The following is a 23,647-nucleotide window of genomic DNA, read 5'->3' as shown; positions in this document are numbered from 1 at the left end:
TTGATCCTCTTTCTTGCGTCTACAGACAATTGCCCGTGTTTCGCTAACATTGCTACACCACATGTATTGGTCCCTTGATGAGTACATGCTAATAGGTCAAGACCAGTGTTTCAGAGCCAATTCCAGTTGCACCAAGAGATGTGTGTTTCTTGTACACACAGCACCTCAATTTGCATATGCCTAATTACTTTGGCAAATAAACCCCTTTTTTGCGATTATTAAGCCGTCAGATATTAATGGAACATATCAATAGTTTATCCCTTGCCATATTCCATATTACATTGAAGAAACCCCATTTGACTTGCAGTGTAATTTTTTAAAAAGATTTTGAGCATTGCTGAATTTGTCATTATGACTGTACCTCTGAAAAAAAGGTTTACAAACTGATTAAACAGATTAGTCAAGTCATGTGCTCCCCACCCCACACCCCCCACCCAAGAACCTCTCCCTCCCAGAGAGCCCCTCTTATAACACCCCCCCCTCCCATGAGGCTAAGGGAACTAATTCCCTGGTGATGTAGAGCAAAGAAACTCCACCCCCTACACCACAGCGAACCTCCACCCCTCCTTAATACCAAACTAATAAGGGAAAGGTTTCAAAGCAACGTATCATATTGACAGGTTACATATCAGAAAAAGGAGGAAAGACTCGAAAACTAATCCAATAGGATGCCTACCCCGCTGTATGTTGTAAATCACATATAATGGACCCCCTGACAGACCTAGATAGCGGACAAAAATTCCTGGGCTTGAATCTCAGACAAAAAAAGTGTGTTTGCCCTTTGAGGATAACCTTCAATTTTGCAGGGTGAAGAAGAAAAACCTGTGTCCCTTTGGCTTGGAATGCCGGAATGAGTTGACGCAGAAGCCATCTTTTCTCAACCGTAGCCTGACAAAAATCAGGTCACACAAAGAATTCCCATTCCTTGCCCCTACTTTTTCTATCCGGTCTAGCTAAATCATAAAGAGCTTCCCTAGCTAGAAAGTTATTAAGCGATATAAGAATGGCCCGTGGCCGAGGATCAGTCTGACCACCAGTTTTCTTGCGAACATTGACGGGGAAGCACCACCTTCTTTCCCCTCCGGAACACCTAAAATGCGGAGATTATTTCTTCGGGAGCGATTTTCCATGTTCGCGAGTTTCCACACCGTATCATCTCTAATGGATTTATAGATTCTGTGAGATTTTTTTGCACGGATAGCTCATCTTTCCAAATGAGAGATTCTGGTTTCAGCTTCCCCCATTCTTGACATTAAGTTGGCGCATGACTTAGCAACTCTACTGATTGAGTTTTGAAGTTTCCGATGGGCGCCTTGCGTTCTTGAGCTCTAAGTTCTAGTTTCTTCTCTTATGGCCATAATAGTCTGGTATATTATAGGGAGTGTGATACCTTCTGGATTTATATCGGCGTTCTGGATATTGTGACGTGGTTGGATCTCAGCCGGAGTTTCATTATCACACAGACGGGGTGAGAAGGAATAATTCCAGGTCAATGAGCCCACCATGCCCTTAGAATGACCCACTAAGGTAGCAGTTTCATGCGGACTCGCTGTTGCACCTTGGCCCAGTAATGTTTTATCGTTCTCCTCCTCCCAATGTAGGCTGCTACTGTCGTTCTCATTTGCCGCCCAGTCATTAACTGGGTGCTCCTCCCCTGAGGAGTCTGAATAGTCCGACAATGAATAAACCTTCTCCACAACCTCCTCATCCTTAGAGGTTATTGAATTATTCCCTCCAGAGTGTTCAGAGAGTGAAGGGACAGTTGATACTTTGATCTGGGAACAATCTGAAGAGACTAAAGGTCCCATAATGCAGCAGTTTTGATTTCCTGCTGGGTCAGTTCCATTGTTACCCACAGGGGAATTACCAGCAGGGGGAGGCTGACTGTGGGCTCTCCGGTATCCCGATCTGTGATCGGACCGTCATTTGCATGCTGCTTAGCGTCCAAAATCGCACCAAAAGCAGGTAACTTATCTTGCGGTCTTACCATGTTTGAAGACGATGTCACAGGCAATGTCAAGGCAGCCACAGTAGTGGGAGCCGGCAAAGGCGTGTCGCATTTTGCTTTCACATTACCTCTAGAGCTGGCAGGGGGCTCCCGTAATGTTCTGTTCTTTTCACAGTGTATCTTAAACAAGGCTGGGACAGTTTTGCTGAGAAGGTTTTTTTTCTGTTCTCCAGGGCTAATATAACCTTCTGACAATGTACCGGTCGAGCAGCGCATCTTGAAATCGGGACCCGTCACCACCACGGCATTCAGAGCTGTCTGCTGCTGACCAGCGGTGCTCCCCGGGAGGGCGCGATTCTTGACGCTTCTTGCCCCTGCCTTAGGCGGCAGCACCTCAGCGAGATAGGCACAGCATACAGGCGGGGAGAGAGCACCAGGAGTTCTCCAAGCCACCAGCAGACACAGCAGCGGTACTCCCCACAGCCAGGAACGGGATTGCCAAAGCATACGAGAGGGTCAACAGATGTAAATGTAAATGTAAATGTACAGGAATTTATATAGCGCAAATCACCGAGCGGTTTCTAAGCGCTTGCTTAGGGAACGCGTCCTGGTATTCCCCTGTGAGATAACCCCGGCAGGGTATCCGCAAGGTGAAAGCCAGGCATCCCGCCGCGAGGGGGCGTTGTGGAGATTAAGCAAGCTATTGCCCAGAGTCGCAGAGTGTGAACCCGTGAATCGAGTAGGCACCGGAGCGAGAATTGTCGAGTCCATGGACATTTTTAGGACTCAAGACCCCGCCGAGCCGGGAATTGAACCCTGGTCCGGGGCTGACCTCTGCTTCCAGGTCTGCCTCCTCTAACCAGTGAGCCACACTTCTCCAGATGCGGTAGGAATTCTCAAAATACTATATAGGGTTCCAAGGTACGAGAGGGAAGGTTCGGTAGGAGGGGATGCAGGAGTATGCTCACAGCCACAGCAGCGACCGCCATCTTGCCTCGCTGTTTCTAGATCTGTCATCAGATTCAGAGCCCACAACGGATAGGTTGTATCTGTGCTAGCTTATGGTGGTCTACCTGGGGTCTGATCTCACTCTTCACCTCCCTCTGGGATGACTATATTGCCCTCGCAAAATTTCTTCTTTTTGGGTCCAACCTCAGATGTATGTTTGCGTTTTCTGTTCATGGGGATACTAGTGGTGTTTCTACTCTTGTGCACTGCTTTCTTGTGAGGAACAGCAAAGAAGATGGAAGGGTCTGAACGTATAACTGGGATTGGGGTGTATTAGGCAGCGTGATCAAATCAGACGATGGAATAAATAGATCAGGGGTGAGTGATAACCGCCTTTCTGTTAGCTCAATTTCGCAATCTACCACCCCTATGGCCCTCCACAGAATTTTGTATATTGATGCTGGAGGCAGGGAGGATGCACTTGTTGTTTTGGCTGTAGGTGGTCCTGCCCTCCTCCCCATTTTGCTGCCTACTGCCAATCTACCACCCCAACTCACTTCTCACTGGTTCTCAGTGTCACACGTCTAGCACCTATGATCAGTTTAACAACTTGAAAGAAAAACAAAAGTCAAGAGCTAAAACAAGATGCTATAATCCCCGGGACCACCCCCACTTTGACATAACCAGCCAGTTTTCTAATTAGTTAGAATGTCAGTGCAGTGTGCTGTTCCTTTGGAAACCACAGTTCGCAGTTCGGGACACTTGTTAGGGCAGTAGATCCTCAATAGGTGAGGCTAGGTGCTATAACAGTAAGAAGGGGCACAAAAGATGGTCAAAGTCTTACCGGCTGATACTACTAACAAATGGGTCACAACAGCCAAGGGAAATGGCCCTGCCCTGCCTCTTCCTGACGATGACGGGCCCGCCCCTGGCTTGGGCTTTGCCCAGGTGCGGCTCAAGCACGCCCGCGCGTGTCCGGAGCTGTGGGAGGTGGGTGGGGCTTTTGTCGCTGCTGCTGGAGGATGTAGTGCTTTGGCCGTTGCCCTCACGGCGCATAGATGAAACTCATGGCCGTTCCCCTTATGGCAATTAACAGTATTTCCCCTCACGGCAATCCTTCCCGCTGGACCGGCAGCAAAAAACAACTTTTGGCATATTATTAAGCATGGGCGGATTTTGCGGATCCACGGTCCGCGGATTTTGCGGATATGCGGATCGTGGATCCGCAAAATCCGCGGAATTTGCGGATATGCGGATCCGCGGATTTGGGGCGGGGCTTCCATGCGAGTGCAGTCACTGAATTTGAGCATCAACTAGTTTGAGCGACCATGTGTGTGTTACTATGCAATCGCCCCGACGGGCGCAGGGGTCCCTTGAGTGAGCTGTCCATCATAGTGGGTGAATGGCGGGCAGACGGTGCAAACCGCGAGTGTGTGGGCGGGGCCAAACTGGCAGGGCTACCATGCGAGTTCACACATGCTTCTAGTGTGTATAAAAGGTCAGAGAAAGATCAGTTCAGCAGATGAAGAGAAATAAGCTCCTGGTCACAGAAACAGCACGGGTATTGCGCTTGTGAAAGTCAAGGATGCAAAAGCTTCTATCCAGCATCACAGCTGGTTTCCACGGTAGAGTTGGGAAGAAGGGACACCTGTCCAGCCCCGACGACGCTCACAATTGTTTTTGGGCTAATGAATGAGGCACTGAATTTGAGCATCAACTAGTTCGAGCGACCATGTGTGTGTTACTATGCAATCGCCCCGAAGGGCGCAGGGGTCCCTTGAGTGAGCTGTCCATCATAGTGGGTGAATGGCGGGAAGACGGTGCAAACCGCGAGTGTGTGGGTGGGGCCAAACGGGCAGGGCTACCATGCGAGTTCACACATGCTTCTTGTGTGTATAAAAGGTCAGAGAAAGATCAGTTCAGCAGATGAAGAGAAATAAGCTCCTGGTCACAGAAACAGCACGGGTATTGCGCTCGTGAAAGTCAAGGATGCAAAAGCCTCTATCCAGCATCACAGCTGATTTTCCACGGTAGATTTGTGAAGAAGGCACACCTGCCTCGACTAAGCTCACGATTGTTTTTGGGCTCACAGGAAGGGCATGTTGTAACTATTTTAGGATGGTGCCTAAAATAGTTACAAGTTGACAGGCCAGCCAGGCTTCAACTTTTGCCCCCGGAATCCGCCGCACGCGGATTTGCGAATTCGCAGTAAATTCGCGGATCGCGAATTTACCGAAAATTCGCAAAATCCGTGAGCGGAACGGATTTTGCGCTCATACTTACATATTATTGGATTTAGCAATACCATTCTGCTAAATCCTTGAATTATGTATTATTTAATTCCTAGCAATAGTTATGCATTAATAAATTATGGTCATGTTATCCTAAGCGGTTAGGAATCTACAATGGGTTAACTGCAATGGGCAATTTCTCCATCATCAGGGCATATACATCTTTTTAGAAGGCCCCTGCTTATAGTGACATGACCCCCCCACACCCACCCTGGAGACACCTATGGGAAACCCTGGGGTTTCTGAATATGCAAAAATAAGGTAGATCTATACTCCACAGTGCTCCTTGCACCGAAGTCGATTTTGTGAGGCACATTTTACTACAATGTGGAAAAGGAAATGTGCAATTTCTCTATCCCCAGGGCATATAATATCTCATCTGTAAGGGACCTCCTAATAATTGCATGACTCCCTACCCCTGGGACACTTAGGGGATACCCTGGAGGTACCTAATGTGCCAAAATATTGTAGATTATTACTTTTTAAGTGTCCCTACCACCAAAGTCGAGTTTTCACTGAATCTACTTTTTAAAGCAGTGCTGCAACACAGAGCAGCTTTTAAAATGACCTCAGGCACTCAGCAGTGCACAAAGGCAAGTGCAGAAAGGGCTGCTGGCCTCCAAACCACTTTTCTCATTTCGGCGTAACAGAACAATCAAAAATGCCCTAGTAAAAACATATAAAAATTCTGCTAGCAGTGTTCAAACAACCTTGATTGACAACAAAAAAGCGATAGGCAACCACAAGTGCGGCTCATATTCCATCTGCCCGAACTGCATTACAACCAAAAAATTGACTTTCAATGGGAAAACACTGATCCCTAAAAGTTTAAATAATTGCAGGAGCAAGAATGTAGTCTATCTGCTTGTCTGCCCCTGTGGCCTTGGCTACGTGGGGGAGACAGGGAGGGAGCTCCCAGTTAGACTTTTAGAGCATAGATCATCAGTCAAAAATAAAAAAGAAAGTGCGCCCCTTACATATCATTACCAAAAAAAGAACCATGACTGTAATGATTTTACTTGGTTATTATGGAAAAATAAGCATCAACAGAAGAGGTGGTAACCTGGAAGCTGTAAGAAAACCACGTGAACAGTGGTTCATGTGTTATCTTGACACTGTAGAAAATGGTTTAAATACGAGAGAAGATTGGATGAAACTAGTAGCTAGCCACTGATAAACCGTGTTAACCTAAACAAATGTCACAGAAAGTCAGGAGGATGAAAAATCCGAGAATATCGCCTGAAAAGAACTTGCAACTCTTATATCTGTCAAAATTCTTTTTTTTTTTTTTAACACGTATCATTCAGCATTTGAAAATTATTATTAGCAACCTTTGGCCAAACTAGGTGATGGTTCACGGAGAAATTGCTTTATAAAGAATATGCAACAGTCCCCAAATGGGAAAGGGCAAGGCGGGATGAGTTTTGGACTATAAACGAGTACAAACGGTCTTGTATACGCTCGGTTTGTGCTGCATAAACCTGGTAAAACATCATTCTAATCAATCCCTTTGAAAAGTAATTCAGAGCACTGACGGCGAATAGAGGTTAACGGGTAACAAAAGTGAAAACGAGGCCTGTATCCAAATTGAAAAAGAGGCTTGGATTTGGCACAGGACGGCAAGTGAAAACGAGGCGTGGAACGCGAAGCTACGTAGGGCGTAGAACTTCAGCGTAATTAACCCTGCACCAAGATAATGAGCATCAGCTGAATGCATAGAAGCTGGCCAATAAACAGCAAGCACAAATGGTTAAAAGTGCTTCAAAAAATAGGTGTAGCAATCAGTATTTTTCGGGAAAGAAGAGTCCTGAGTTAGACGCTTGATGGGTGTGGAGACGCGGAGGCTTTAAACTTCGATCGGTAAGGAGATTCTATCACCGTACCGTGGTTTCCTAGTTGACTGATAGAACTGTGGTTGGCGGGACTTTGAGTTAACTTAGCCTCCCTATTTTATTCTACTTATACTGCAGGTAGATAATACGACGGCAAGCGGCTCCTTTATATCCACCCCAATGAGGACTCACAAGGTTAAGATACTAGGTGGGTCTCTTATAACAACAAGTATTACCCATAGAGATGTTTATGAGTGTCATGCGATGGCGTTCACTGAATGTTTATCTCTATACTTAGGAAGAGTTTAACACTTTGAGCACAGGGAGTCACGATTTCTGAGAAGTTGGTACCGCACAAGATTGCGAGGTTAAAGAATCAAGATAACGAAAGAAGCACTATTCAAAGCAGGTAAATTGCAAAATAGTGAAGAGCCCAACCGCTAGATTTGAACAAGTTGTTAGCATGGTAGCCTAATAAATAGAATTAAATAGATAACTACAATAAAAAAATTATTTTCCATATAGATTTTATCGTGCACAATCCATGAACAGTGGTGCGAGTGGAAGTAACAAAAAAAGACACTCAGGTAATGAATGATCTCGAATAGATAAATCGTATCCAGACATAGAGAGTAAACCTTGGTTAAAAAGAATTCTTCCTTTTTTAAAATAATAACTTAACTTGCAGATCCACCAAAAAACTATGACACAGATACCGAAAAACCATAAGAATTTCGGAGCAATATGAAATAAGGTAAATAATTGGAACCTAGGGTAAAATGATGATCTATTTGTCGCAAGATGGTGACTAGCCTAGATGAAGGGCCAATATATATAATAAGATAAGCGAAAATGTCTTCAACCTTCACATAGCTTGGGGTAGAGGGGTTCTCCTACCTGTGATCTTAAAATGTGATTTCTGAAGCACACATGGTAGTATTTGACATATATATTTTCCAAAGTACTATGAACAGGAAGTGAGTTTATCACTTTGTAGGTTATGAAACTCAACATGCGATGAAATACAATAGGCAAATGAATATGATGTAAATGCCATGCTTAGCACATGTTGAAAAATATAGAGATGCACAAGCAACAGAATTGGTGTCAGTGTAAGAACTATGGACTTTATATGTTTAACAAGATAACAAATAAAGAGTTCATAAAGTGTTCCTTTAAAATGTTGTGAAATTGATAAAGGCAACCATGTGAATCCTGTGAATGATACTGATTGTAGTATGTTTACCAACAGGATTTCTCACTACAAGGCAACCACCCAGTGCCGCTCAATAGGAGAGACCTTATATTCAGTCTTGACAAAGATGGCATACTATTGAAAGATAAGCCTTCGAAACGCGTCGACGCCAAACAAATCGCACAATCGAGTAATCAAGCTCATCCTGTGTATTGGAAGAATTAAGTGTGTCTAGGATTGAGTTCTTGAATTTTGACACTTGATGTGCAAATCTTTATGACAAATCACACTGTCTTTTGTTCGTCTCTCCTCTCTTTGTGTTTTTATAATTGACAACTTGTATGGTACTGGTTTTATTTAGGTCGTTATCTTTAGTTCACAATAACATGTGAAATGTGAGAATTTGTGCAGTGTACAACATTTTTAGATTTATTATGACTGACAATTTTAGCATAATTGCAAATGGAATGTTATTTTGTTTTTACTGTGTATTGTTTATGTTTTTATTACACAAATAAATTTGGTATCATTTTTATATACACATATATGTTTTGTCATAATTGTATAATAGTAGTGTTCAATATTAACATTTGGGCTCTATTTTTTTAGTAATCTTGCCAAGGGAATTTTTTATTTCACTGTCTAAAAGTACCCTATTCCCCTGGTGTAGGGGGTCTCTCTCTATTATATTTTACAACTCTAAACCAACATGCCCTATTATATACTATGGACTTAAAGATAGTTTTAATCCCCCTGCCCTATTATCTACTATGGACTTATAGGGCATGTCATGCCAATTGTATGTGTACCCTAATATATACTGTGCTCTGAGTGAGTGGCTTTTCAATTGTATTTTATACATCACACTGGTGCTGGGCCTGGTTAGACAGAGCCCAGGGACAGTCAGTCAGTTACCAACAGTACCAGTCAGCAAATAATAGGGGTGTACAGGACCCACAGGATGACTTTGCAACATGTACTAGCTATGAATCTCCTGGATAGATATCGACCAACTAATAGCCACTCAAAATGCAGCATTTTGGTTGCATACATCTGTCGGATTTACAATCCAATGCATCAATTAATTGTGGTAGAATCACAGGTAATATTAAACTTAATAATAAACTGTTGAGTTCATGAAATATCAAGACCATATCAAAACTACAGAAAAGTGTACATTTTCAAAATCTGTACATCAACTTTGCAAGACCGAGAGGACTGGTCAAAAACTGGCATCATATAGATCTTTCTTTGCTCACGAGATGGTATTTTGCTTCTAGTTGCACCAAACGAAAGCATGCCGGCGGGTGATTTGGTATGTATGTTGAATTTCATCTATCTGGATCCCCAGAGTGTGGTGATATCAAGCATGTATACATTTTTCAATTGGATTTGATAGTAAACCAAACACAGTGGCGGTCAGTTCAAGAAAGTGAGGCGGACACGTTACTTTGGGATCCCTGTCTGTGATCACCCATTTTCACACCAGAAGCATGTGTAAAAATGCCAAAACCATACATGTCTAAATGCTACATTCCCATGGTGCAACACTGGAGTGGTAAACCTCCCTCGTCCTGTTTATCTGGCTTATATACCTGAAGCGCCCTGGCCATTGTGATTATTTGTCAGAAACCACATCTCTCCAGAGGCTTCATTGTGCATGAATGCATCAGCAGGGAAGAGTGAGCCAACTGGCCTCCTGAGGAAGATGCCAGTTAAGCAAGGGTCGTTTTTTTTTATTTAACGGTTGAATGTTTTCAGTCGGAAAACCATAACAAGCTTTTTGTGTTTGCTTTAAAATATTTCCCAAAATACTTTTTTGCTGTTCACCTGCTTCACATATTAAGAGATGAGTGAATGAAATCTGGTGTCATGAATCTATTTTCATCTGTCTCCCACTACAGGTGGAGGTTCCACCTCGATTGCAGATAATAGATGCTACCTCTAAGTATTTCTTTATACCCTACATATGCCTTATCCCTTCATTTAGTTGGAAAATTACTCTAAAAATGTAGGGAGACATACTATAACTATTTTCTGATTGGACAAACCACAAATATATTCCTTGTTGCCCTACCTTGACGAGCCATGAGGCCCTGATGAAAATGTATTTCCAATGGGATTTGTTTGGCCTGGGGAATCTGCAACGTTTACATTTTGTTAAATAACCCTCCTTCAGGATGCTTTTAGTTAGAAAGGAGCCCAAATATATTGATCTCTCAGAGTTTTCTGGGTATATGAATACAGTTTAACAAGCACATATGCTCGAGCCATCTCTAATATTATAAGGTGGGCTTTTAACCTTTTACGCATGGCTCCAGGTTCTCTAAGGCATATATTAAAATCAGAGACATTCAGAGAAGAATAGACACTGCATACTTTTAATAGGAATCTCAAAGTAGCCCTTGAGGCATCACAGTGCACTATAGCACTTTTGCAAGCTTGGTCCCCAGCATATCTGAAGCTCTTTTTAATGCATATGATGCTGAGAATAAGTTTTGATTCAGACAAGGAGTACTGTACTCAATTAAAGCATTACAAAACATTTGCAGATAATATAGTGCATAAAACTCCCCAGCACTATTTAAAGTTTCAGCTTCAACACAGAGTAAGGCGCTGTATTCTTCTCCTATTACAAGGAATTCTTACTTTAAAAGTTTACTCTTCCAGATGGAATTCTCCTGAATATTCTTCGGATATCTGTGACTTGTGTAACGGTGGAGTACAAGACCTTCACCACATACTTTTAATTTGCCTAAATTCGACCCTGGTAGAAGCCCAACATCGTTTCATAAATCCCATTTGCCTTGGATAGAATGCCATTTTATCTTAAGATTTAATTACATTTTGCAAGTCTCCTCTAAATGTATTTGCTATAACTTGTTGAAGTTCCTAAAGAGTTTCTTAAAGATGTTTTAATTTTTTTAATAAATTTAATAATCACAAACTAAGTATCTGTATTTGTCAACTTTAATTTATCATGTTTATAACGTGTTTTAAAGAGCGTTTTAAAAATATAAATACAACTTTCTAATATTATGTATTTGCATTTGTTGACCTCAGATGAGGTCTGAATCAAATACAAATTTTGAATTTGAATTTCGAATAATGTTAGAGGTGGTCAGTGTATTTACCTACCTCGGGGTCCAGATCACCAACAACTTAAAGTGGTCCTACCATATAGAAAAGGCGGTCCTGAAACACCAACAGATCGCGGGAGCACTAAGGGTTGAACACAAATAATCAAAATCTAAACCTATCAAAGCAGCCCTGGCAGTTTATGACGCAAAGGCCATTGGGTCCGCCCTTTACGGGGCGGAAATATGGGGCTTTGACAAGGTTCTTCCCTTGCAGACATCAGAGAACAGGTTTATTAGGGGCATAACGGGACTCCCCCAGAGTACCCCATTAATCCCGCTTGGTCTCGATCTTGGGAGAAGATCAGTCAGCGACCGAGTAAGACTGCGCCCAATTCTTTATTGGCGACGCCTTTGGACTATTCCAGAGATACGGCATTACGCCGATGGATTCCTTGCAATAATTAAAGCAGATGTTTTCCATAAAATAATATGGCTTAAACACCTCAGGGCTGCTCTAGGAGAACTCGGCCTCTCCAATCTCTGGAACAATCCATCTGGGGAAGTTTTTCCTAGTAAAAGCACCATCAAAAGTTTATATTGGGATAGGAGTGATGGCAGATTGTGGAGTGGAACGAGATCTGATTCAATGGGAGGGCGCTTTTTGGAAATAAAACAGTGTTCACTGTTAGAACCATACTGGGACAGTATTACTGTCCCAGGCGACAGGAAGCTAATGTTTCAGTTAAGATCTGGTTCTCTCCCCCTGAGATCTCTGACGGGCAGGTGGAGGAATACGACCAACTCGTGCTGCTCGGTGTGTGGTGTAACCAATAAAAGCACAGGCCACGTTTTATTTATTTGTAAGGCATACGCAACCCCTCAAAGAGTATGGCTAGTTCCCGTCTGTAAGAACCTAGGGATATCTAGTGGTGTTGAGGCGCTAAGAATTATTTGTACCTCCACTGATTTGTCAATTGTTTTGGGAACAGCGAAATACCTGGGGTGGGCATGGTCCATCAGACGGAGGGCTATCTCTTTTTAATGTATATGGACTTTTGAGTAAAATGTGTATTTAACTGTTTTTAACCCTTTCCTGTTAAAGCTTGCACAACGGTTTTTATGACTGAATGTATAAGAAGGTCAATTTTATGTCTTGTATTTTTTTTTTAAATGTATGTTGTGCTTTTATGAGTACATTGCTCGAATAAAGCTTTGAAACCGTAAAACCGTGTTATACATAGGAGTTGCGGTGTGAACCAGAACTGCTCTCCTGCTAGTAATTCTTCGAATACCATCAAATTCAAATGTATTCATTTCATACAAAGTTAATAAAAACAATTGCATGTATGAATATACAAAGGTTAAAAGTAACATTATAAGGTTGTAACGAACAGCATGTTAAATTGGATAAAAATACCCTCAGCCAGTAAGAGCCTTTATTTAGAACCTTCCAGTTTCTTTTCAGCCGGACACAGAAATTTAAAGATACATAATAAAGCTGGTATAATTCGCTTTCAAAACTTTGATCACAGCTTGTCTACGTGAATGAATGCACATTTGCTTAAACAATTGACTCTTATTGAGGTAGGGAAAATGCAAACATTAATGTTGATCTTCTCAGCTTGATTACAAAGTCAACAGTGTTATTGGCCCTTTGCTTACACCATGTGGAATCAAAACCAGCATGGATACTCCACCAAGTCGATATGCCATGACCTTAATTTTTAGGACTTTTGTAGACCATGCACACACCAGCCATCACAGAACTATTCCATGCTCTCGCTCCTAACATTCTCATCTTCACTCCCCTCGCTCATCTGTCTCACCTCTGTTCACTCTCTCATCATTTGGGTGCCTCCGCTTCCAACATGTGCCGTAGTCCTTTTTCCTGTTCAATGCTTTCCTCTGTATCCTCTCTCATCCATCATGAGCCCTGGTCCCCCTCTCGCACTTCACCTTGTACCTCAGGTATTCATCCTGATCCTTGCACACCTCACATCCTCTTTGCACCCCAATTTCAACACGTTTGTTCGGCCTTCTCTCATTTATTGATGATCTGTGGCTAAGCTCTAGCTCGACTTCTTGCTCATATGGTTTAGCTTCACTCCCCTCTCTTATGGCTGCCTTCTCTCTCTACTTTCATCAGCTGGGTACTTAATTCTCCAATTTTTGGTGGATGCCATGTTCACCTAATTCATCATTCAACTTATGTATCAGCCTCTCTCTTGCCAGTATTTGCCTTGGTGAAATTTCTCAACTGCTGAGTGACTCAGTCCATTCTTTTATCTATCACTTATCTCAGTTCTCCCGGTCATGCTTCTTGTACCCCATTCTGACCCTCAGACAATAGTGTGTCTTAGCTCCCAGCAATTACTTATGTATCTTAGTAACCTCTCATCCACTATGTGCCACAGTCACTGCTTGCAATCATCTTGGTCCTGGGTTCGCCCGTAGAACCTTTTGCCTTGTTCTCACTTCGGTATCTCATCAAGCTTGCAACTTACTGTGTTCTATAAATCAGCTCGTGTCTCACCTCCCTCTCTTATCCTGCTTTTGCCATCTCTTCTTGTAGTTTTTCTCAACCTTTATGTACTTCAGCCCACTTGCTTATCCATCACATGCATTGTTTTTTAAACTTCTATTTTTGGACCTCTACCTCATTCATCTTGTGCTTCATTCTAATGTCTCTTGCACCATGCATCTTCGTGCATGGTCCCCTCTTTTATCAGTCTTGCTCTTTGCCTCCCTGATACTTAAACGTTGCACCACTCTCATTATCTAGCTAATACCTCACTCCCCTCTCCCAGCAATAATCTGGCTCAGTTCGCCTCTCATTAGTCTTGTCATGGCCCTCTCCATCATCCTTTATTACTATTCCTGCTTCTCTTTACTGGAACAGGGTGCAATGGGGCACATAAAATCATATACAGTGTCTTCCACCATCCTTTAACTGGACTACAGTGGACAACAGTGCAGTGGGGTGCAGCACATGGATATGCTCAATTCCACATCAATTTCATTTTTATTGTCGGGTTTAGAATGAGTGACATTGGAGCTTGAAGACCCCTTCCAGCCAGATCTCTTCATATAGGACTATCTGACTTGAGCTATCAAATTAAAAACGGGATTAGGGGCAGGCAATACATCATGACATGCTCAGTGCCATGCATTCCCTGCCAATTTTACCATTGTGGTTAAGGTGAGGCTGAGAGAGCATAACACCCATCATGTCATAACTGACCAAATAAATAAGCATGATGATCAGGAAGGGAATAGATTGAGACTGCTCTGGGTCCCTCCCCAACTCATTCCTCATCCTCAGATCCCAATACTTACTTCCCTACACACTGTGACTGTTGTTGGAAAGGGCTTATTGCACCACTTTCCAATCTGGCATAAAATGCCATCAACAAGAATGCAAATGCGCAGTTGGACAGTGAGGAACTGAACAATTAAAGTCCCTCCCAATACTACCCTCTGAGATACATTATATTTAAGGATAGGCTCTGAGGGGTGGGCAGCCACCCTCACATTCCCTGCCACCGCCTTCCATCCCATCAACTGAAGACCAGATTCAAATAGGTGGGTGTGGCTTGGAATGAGCAGAGGTTAGTGATGATATTTGAGATTTTATATGATTAAAACGTGCAGAAAGAAAAGGAAGGACTAGGAACTACTGAAAGATGTAATACACAGCATCTAAACCTTCACAGAGCCTCTAAACCATTCAGCTAAAGAACTGCTGCTTTGTTGACTATTTAAAGGTGTGGTTTTTTTCAGTAACCCAAAAACAATAAGCTTTTTTGTTCTCAGTCGACATAACAATTTACAAAAATATGCTTGGTTTAACACAAAAAGGTTACTTTAACTCAATTTACAACTCACCACATATCTAGTGCCCTTACATAAAAGCTTTTCAATTCCATGGAAGTTTGTGGGTTATGGTCTCATCCACCTTGAAGTGACATGTCGTTTTCAAGTACTGTTGACAGCCTAACAAAGCTAGTCTGCAACTGTGGTGAAGTCATTGGGCACGCAAGCAAAACAGTCAAAGGTATCGGAACTAAATTATGTCTAACTATGCTGTTAAAACAACATCAACCCCACATTCTTAACAATCAAATAAGTCCTTAGCATGGCTACTTCAGGTCGAATCCTGTTAATCTTAGAATTCTCTGACAAAAAAAAACAGCATCATTATCTTTTGCTATGCAAAGTGAGGCAGGAGAGCAGTTAATGCCAATTCACCGAGTTACTGAATTCTCACACATCACTATCTTAATTTAGATATTATTGAGAATAATGGTAATTTTATTTCAACAGGTTTTTGATGTATCCAGTATTTATTAATGTGATATTGAAAAAGCACCTTAAGTGAGAATTCAACCAATGATCTTTCTTTAGTGCAACACTTCCACCACAAACCACTTTGTTGTTCCAAACCCTTTCCTTCCATTTATGTGCTTAAGCAGTAAGGTGCTCGGTTATGGTGAATGCAGTATTTATATTGTCTCATCTTTCAATGCCTGGCTCCTAAATAGGCCCTTGAGCAAAAGTTGGCAAAAACTACATTAAATATGAAATATTACTTACTTCTTTTGCAATCTTTAAAGCTTCTTTGTTTCTCCTATAAAATATGTGTTTATATTCATCCATCCAGACCTCAGCAAGGCGGACTTCATTGCGAGCAATTACTTGTGTGCCTTTGGGAAAGGTATGTGGACTCTTGCTGCGAAAAACATGTCCCACAACACCACACGGTAGGATCTCCAAAGTACCGCCACATTGCCATACCTGATAATTTACAACAAAAAAATGCTTTAAAGCATGACACATAACCTGTAATTCATACAATATTTCCTACAAATTATCCAATGGCAAAATAATTTGTGCAACTTTGAGAAATGTTATGCTTTTTCGTGTCTCAAAGAAAGCAAAGAGAAAATAAACTGTAAGTTGAAACTGTTACATAAGTAACTGAGTGACATTTACAGCATACTACTTTTTTACTCCAATAAAGAACCTCTAAACTGACCTATGTTATTTTAAAGTGACTCAATCTGTAATTTTAATGGATGCAGCACATGTAAAGAGTTTCAAACAAACATGTTATTTTTCATTTTGTTTATTATTCTGTTCTTCAACTGTTTGTTTTCATTTAATTATCAAAAGACAAAAATATTTATAAGGTTTTTTTTAAGTTCATTATTATAATACGTAAAAGATATAGTTAAACAAATTCATTAAATACAAAAGTTAAGGCAAAAAAGCTCGACATAAACCCCAGATATGATTAAATAGTGCAAATTATCATAACAACATTCATTCCTAAACTATCTCACCATCACATGTACTCATCCATACTCACTCACCAGCTATATAGAAACAACTAAAGGAAGGCAATACAACTGAGATACTATGAATACTTGTCGCAGGGATTCCATTCTCATACAGAACTGTGCATAGAGACTTGGAACCTCAGTGAATTAGGGTGTGCCAAAACTCACCTTAGCACCCAAAATCCCCTACCAGACTAGCTACAGTGTCTCATTGGGTATCACAAACTCCCAATGCTTAGACAAACCAGAACATGGACTTAGTACACCTCAGGTAACGTGGAACACATGAACACTCTTTTGTTATACAATCATTCCAATCCAGAACAAGGAGTAAAAGAGGACACGTGCATATTTGAAATATTTCTTCACTAATGCAGTGTTCTCAAACGCAGTATCTTAGCTAGTACAAGCAAACATATTATAAGAAACAAAGTAATCAGCATAGTCACTAGTCCATAGAACACAAACGGTGAAAGCATGGTATTATGGTAAAACGAATAGGGTTTAGTAACACCTAATTCTCACCCTGCCTAGCTAGTATATTATATTATATCTAAGAAGGTCTCTTTGATATGGGTTTGGTTTTGGGTTTTAGCAGGGCGGGCCCATACCTCAAGATCCTAGTGGTAAGGGATCACATCATCTGCCACCAGCTCTCTGTATGCGAAGCACAATCAAGTGTTTTTCTATACTCTTGTGAAAAGCTATATAAAACGTGCCTAAAGCCAGAACTTGGCCGCAGCTGCATGTATGTTATGTCTAGGAATGTGCGAAGATCAGACCTCACAACAACCACTGTGTTGAGATATCCCTGAAGGTTTCTGCACTCACTTTACAGACACAGATCGCCAACCAAGGCTGACATCAGAGTAACAACATATTATTCTTGCATGAATCAAAACATTCTACTAGGCTCAAAGCTAAAGCAACAGCTATGTGTCGTGTGCAGAAGCAGCAGAAAGGTAAAATGGCGTTTAAACTCCTAATAAGCTCATGCTAACTTAACACAGCATATATGCAAGGTATATCTATATGACACCCTCCCTTGATCCGAGCACGGATAAGATAAGATAAGACAAGGTAAGGGACTCAATTATGAAATGCAGAGTTCAATAAAGTAGTCAATTTAAATTAGAGTAGGTGAGGAAAAATAATTTAGTCCGCCAAAAAATCCAAAATCTCACCAGCATGACAGTTTAATGTTCACTGTTATTAAAGCCAATAGGTCCGATATAAAAAAAAACTGTCCATCATAATTTTGAAAAAAAATTGGAAAAAGCGGCATGATATCAAAGGCCTCGATAGGAGTCAGCCTAACACTGAGTATGCAAAATAAGCAGCAACAGCTTCCAAAAGGAAGTCACTGTTATCATCCGAAAATAATTCAGCCATCCAATTCAATAGTGAGAAAGAACATACATGCTCTTCAATTACCGGAGCCTCTAGTACCATCAGAGGACAACTCGGTGGGTTCTCAATGAAGCTGTGTGCCAAGAAATCTTGCGCCGCTGCGAATATATTCCAACGACCCAGCACTCCATGCATCGCTGCAAAGGCCATAATCCGTCCGTCAGAACAAAGCAATTCATGAGTAACTAAGGGACTCATGAGATGATTAAAATCCACTTCAGGAGACACCATTTTGCAGAGACACAAATCCGGGGCCCAGTCAAAATCGCAGCTCAGGCAATGAAAGACAGGCTGGACACAGGTGAAATAGGAAAATCGAAACGATAATCCATATGCTGCACTTAAGGTGGCAAGTGGCAACGTACCATAGTATTCAAGCATCCTGTTGCGAAACAGCGCTAACTGCGACTGCACGTCCACGATAACAGGATGGGCATCCATTTTGAATGAAACAAAATAGCGCCAAAAAACCAGCAGCCAGCGCCAGTAAAACGGGAAATCCACCCAATAGGCTGGAAAAGATCGAATGGAAGAAAGCAGGAATGACTCCAAATATTTTTTTAAATGAAGTCACAAGACCACTGCTCACGACTTTAAAAAATGAGCCAGCCCCGAAGTGGAGGACGCGTTAAAGATTGTATGAATCAGCTCACCGAAATGTAAAGGCAGGTCAGTATTTAATAAAACATGCACTTCTGTGCGGGTGTTAGCTACGTGAAGGACAAATGTTTCACGAGCAGATGTCAGGTCAACTTCTTTTTGTGACAATAAGGCTCTTATTCGACTCATCTTATTGAACTCTGCCTTCAAGGTCGGAATCCTCAGCCAGATGGAAACATCCAAGTTCCCATGCTTGGATGGATACAACACATTTTTACAGCAAACCACACGCTCACTGACTGTAACCACATAAGCTATGCCTTTTTAATAACCCACAGCAATCTTCATTATTTAAAAGTAAATAACTACTGTTCGCTAATAAAGTGATTGTGGGGACAATCGCGGGCACGGGTGTACCTTTTAAAACACATGTTAAATTAGGCCGTTCCTGATTACATGAACCATGCAATTGTATGTGCCTACATATTAGTGAGTGATCTGGTGTTTTCGTGCACTCCTCCCCTTTCAGATAAACTTCTTTTCCGTTCCTAAGGCATCTGTAAGTGAAAGGGAGTGACCAGGCTTCATGTAAATAGGAGCTACCAAGAGGCTTGTACCTACCAATGGCAAAATATTTCATGCAATTTGTAAACTGGAAAAGCGCAAATGGTAAAGTTATTAAACCGTGGATAAGCCACGTAGCAGCAGTGGCCTCTGCCACTGAAAATGGTAAAGACTCCAGTCGTTCAATGTGTAACATGGAAAAAGAAGCATCTGTCATTGAAAGCAAACGTTGTTTCTCTGTCAAATTAAAAGGGGCAAATGGAGATGAGACATTAATGTAATTCCAAGGCACTTTTCCATTTTTCAGTGTCTGCAGGGTCCACGCAAACTGCATAATAGAACGCAATTGATTTTGACCATGGTACAAAACAGACACTTCATCCTGTACAATTTCAACGACAGACGACACAATATTATCCAACGTGTAAATGCGGGAGGAAAGGGCGTTTATGCTGTTATCCACAACTGCAAGCACTTTCTCCAAATTAGCTTGATCAATAGCCCTAAGGCGGGTAGCCGCTTCAATCTGTGATGTTTTCCAGAGTTCATTATGAACGGCATATATCCATTTTCTAGATCTACCTCTACCCGGGCCTTTTATGAAGTCATTCAAATCAACCTAGCCAGTCAGTTTAGACAAATGCAGTTTGACTGACGCCAATGTAGAGTGCTTGAGCCAATTCTGACACAATTTGCCCACTGAATAAGTGGTTACAGAATGGTCACTCTCAAAACGGGGATCCACCCTGACCTGTGTAAAACCATCAGTCAGACCCAAAAAACGATGCTGGCACGAATCAGCACTTCTGTGCCTCATCAACCAACCCTTGGGATCCAAACTGGATATGTTAAAGGATGTATTTAGCAATAGAGTTTGCAACGCTCTAATCGAATATGTTGTTGAATTTTCCCAACCTGAATATTCTTCCAAATCAGGGAAGGAAGGAGTATTTAATTTTTTAGAAGTAGCCAATCCAAAGCATGTTGTCTGTGAGATGGTAAAATTCAAAAACAACATATGATTTGGGATGAGACATGCACGGTGCAAAGCCTCAGTGCCTTGTACCTGCCAACTTTTAGAACCCCAAACCGATTTAAGGTCAGTTTTTTCCTTCCACAACTCGTAGCCACCAACAGCTAGCTGGTCTAGTAAGGACTTCGAGTACAATAACTTAGTATCGGTAAGTCATAGTATCGTTGGGCGCCATGTCGCAGGGATTCCATTCTCATACAGAACTGTGTATAGAGACTTGGAACCTCAGTGAATTAGGGTGTGCCAAAACTCACGTTAGTACCCAAAATCCCCTACCAGACTAGCTACAGTTTCTTATTGGGTATCACAAACTCGCAATGCTTAGACAAACCAGAACATGGACTTAGTACACCTCAGGTAACGTGGAACACATGAACACTCTTTCGTTATACAATCATTCCAATCCAGAACACGGAGTAAAAGAGGACACGTGCATATTTGAAATATTTATTCACTAATGCAGTGTTCTCAAGCGCAGTATCTTAGCTAGTACAAGCAAACAAAGTAATCAGCATAGTCACTAGTCCATAGAACACAAACGGTGAAAGCATGGTATTATGCTAAAACGAATAGGGTTTAGTAACACCTAATTACCACCCTCCCTAGCTGGTATATTATATTATATCTAAGAAGGTCTCTTTGGGTTTTAGCAGGGCGGGCCCATACCTCAAGATACTAGTGGTAAGGGATCACATCATCTGCCACCAGCTCTCTGTATGCGAAGCACCATCAAGTGTTTTTCTATACTCTTGTGCAAAGCAATATAAAACGCGCCTAAAGCGATAACTTGGCCGCCGCTGCATGTATGTTATGTCTAGGAACGTGCGAAGATCAGACCTCACAACAACCACTGTGTTGAGGTATCCTTGAAGGTTTCTGCACTCACTGTACAGACACAGCTCGCCAAGCAAGGCTGATATCAGAGTAACAACATATTATTCTCGCATGAATCAAAACATTCTACTAGACTCAAAGCTAAAGCAACAGCTGTGTGTTGTGTGCAGAAGCAGTAGAAAGGTAAAATGGCGTTTAAACTCTTAATAAGCTCATGCTAACGTAACACAGCATATATGCAAGGTATATCTATATGACATACTAACAAATGTTTACATCAGCAATGTTATATCTTGATGTTCCATGGGTTATATATTGCTTTGATCTTGATTTCTTTTACTCTTCTCAGGTATGGATCTCAGGTGTATGGGGCCTACGTACGTTTTGGTGAACATGGATAATTTATATCACCTTCTTCAGGGCCGACAAAGACATGTACACATACATATAAAAACTGGGGGATCTTCTCATCTGAAAATAATTTAATAACACATTAAGTATTCTGTGCTGCATCCATGGCATCCAAGCGAACTCTAAGACATGATTATTCATTCAGTGTGCACCAAGGTGACAAGGAAGCTAACGATTCTAAGGCTCCCATACATTAGAAGGGATTGTGCATTGGAATGCTTACAGCTTGTAAGTAGGAAGGGGAATTAGTCAGCATACCAGCAAGATACCAGTGGAGAAAAAGGAAAGAAAAAGGGAAGAGAAGGCCAGAATTGCACCTAGTGTGAAGTCATATCTGTATAATGTGCCAAAGTCCTTCACCAATAGTTGAGCAATAAAATATTTGTCCGAAATACATACTACTTTTGTACTACCTCCAATCCATAAATACACTATATACAATCATTAATATAGTTCATAACAGCTGGAAAACACTTGAGCATGCCTCCAAAATCTGAGAGTATATAACATGATCCAACATGAATGTTCACTGAAACAAAAAGTAATCAATGATGGTAATACTTTAATGCCTTAATCCATTCCTTGGTTTAATATGACCACCAGTAGAAGATGGATTAAACTATTTTCGAATTGCCTTCTGGATTTAGAACATGTGTTTATTACATTGGAAATTGAATTAATTGATTCAGGGCATGTGTCGGAGTGGATGTTTCCAGTGGAATTCTGGCTCTGTAGTGTGTAGTTGTATTGCATCTCAGAAGCAACTGAAGTAACCCCTTTTATTGCACCTAATGAAAACTGACTTCTACAGAAGGCTCTCAGATTCTACTGTAGGCAGTGATTAAATATTTCTCAAATATGTCAAATCCCTGATATTTATTTAGCCCACTTATCTTTAGCAGGTGTTGCCTTGGTATGTATTCCCTTGACTGGTTTAAGAATTTTAATTATTCACAATTCCTGCCAGGTCAAAGTCGCTAAACTAACCTGAGCTTAAACCTGTGGTAGCTACAGCACAGAGCAGAGCAGTCCGGATTAACTTGAGGCCATGTGTAATATATTTAGTTATACAGTTGGTGGTCAGCAATAGGCAAAGATGGCGCTCTAAGGTCTATCACAAATACTAATCTGTTAAGGCAGGTAATCTGGCACTGTGCATAAGGTAGGGAAAAACCACTAGATCCCCACGTTTGTGGCCAGCAGACCACTTATGCTCTATATACAAATCCTCTGTACACGTTCAAAGTAAATACATGAAGTTACATTAAATACCACAATGATGCTTGTCTTTATATTTTCAGATGTCTTTAATTCAAGATCTTTAAGCCTTCGTAGCCAACACGTGTTTTGCCGCTGTTACAGGGGATAACCCCGTGCCTTCTTCAGGGCTAAGGGAACATATAAACATGTACTTGTTTGTGTATGAAATAGTAGTAAGAACACTTTACTATTCAAGTTATTGACAAGGTGACCTCAGTGACGTGTGAATTTCAAAAAAGTGAATAGAACTGTGTGGAAATCCATGTGAAACTGGTGTTGTACATGCTTCTCGTACAGCTTCTCTGTGCATCCATATATCAATGGAGGAAAGAAAAAATAAGCTAAGCCCCCAATCATTTGTTATCACTATAAAACATAGTGGTACAGTTGGTGTTTGAGACTCCCTTATAGGAGTAATCCCGTGGTTGGCAAGGTGCGGGCATGCAATTCACCTGTTTATTTTTATAATCTATTTTGTTATATTTGTGGCGAAGTAGTGCTCCCTCATGCTGTCACTAAATAGTAAATACATGCTGACTATATTGTGTTCTATTCTTGTATAAGACGAGTGTTCTATTGATGAAAATCAGAAGGTCCTCAAAATAAATGGATAATATAGCTAGGTACATTTGACATTTTTAATTGTTAATTAATTTTCTAATTTTTCACACAAAAAAATGTAATCACACAGCAAGAGATATTAACAAATGTATCCATCCACAACACCTATCATAAGTCAGAAGAATAAATGTGCCTGATTAGAACATGGCCATTACATAGACTTATCGTAATACAGGGGAAGGGACGATATGGTAAATTAGGGATGTTTTATCTATCACACTAGATGTGAGTTAATGATAACAAATATGCTTTTTTGTTTATTTGTGTTAACATTAGAAACG

The 23,647-nt window shown here is 41.3% G+C and overlaps 1 protein-coding gene across 1 annotated transcript in view; it reads right to left on the bottom strand.

Moving 5' to 3' along the window:
• The window catches only part of GALNT3 (polypeptide N-acetylgalactosaminyltransferase 3), a 465,357-nt gene that overhangs the window by 102,907 nt on the left and 338,803 nt on the right, over nt 1–23,647 (bottom strand). The window contains exon 7 of the mRNA XM_086956590.1: nt 15,888–16,088. Within this exon, the coding sequence (XP_086812716.1) occupies nt 15,888–16,088 (201 nt within the window). The remainder of the gene's footprint in view (nt 1–15,887; nt 16,089–23,647) is intronic.

This window comes from Lissotriton vulgaris, chromosome 2_1 (genome assembly GCF_964263255.1).
Source record: "Lissotriton vulgaris chromosome 2_1, aLisVul1.2, whole genome shotgun sequence".
In the NCBI taxonomy this organism is placed as follows: Eukaryota; Metazoa; Chordata; class Amphibia; order Caudata; family Salamandridae; genus Lissotriton; species Lissotriton vulgaris.
The sequence above is the reverse complement of the archived record's forward strand: the minus strand, read 5'-3'. Positions and strand labels throughout refer to the sequence as shown.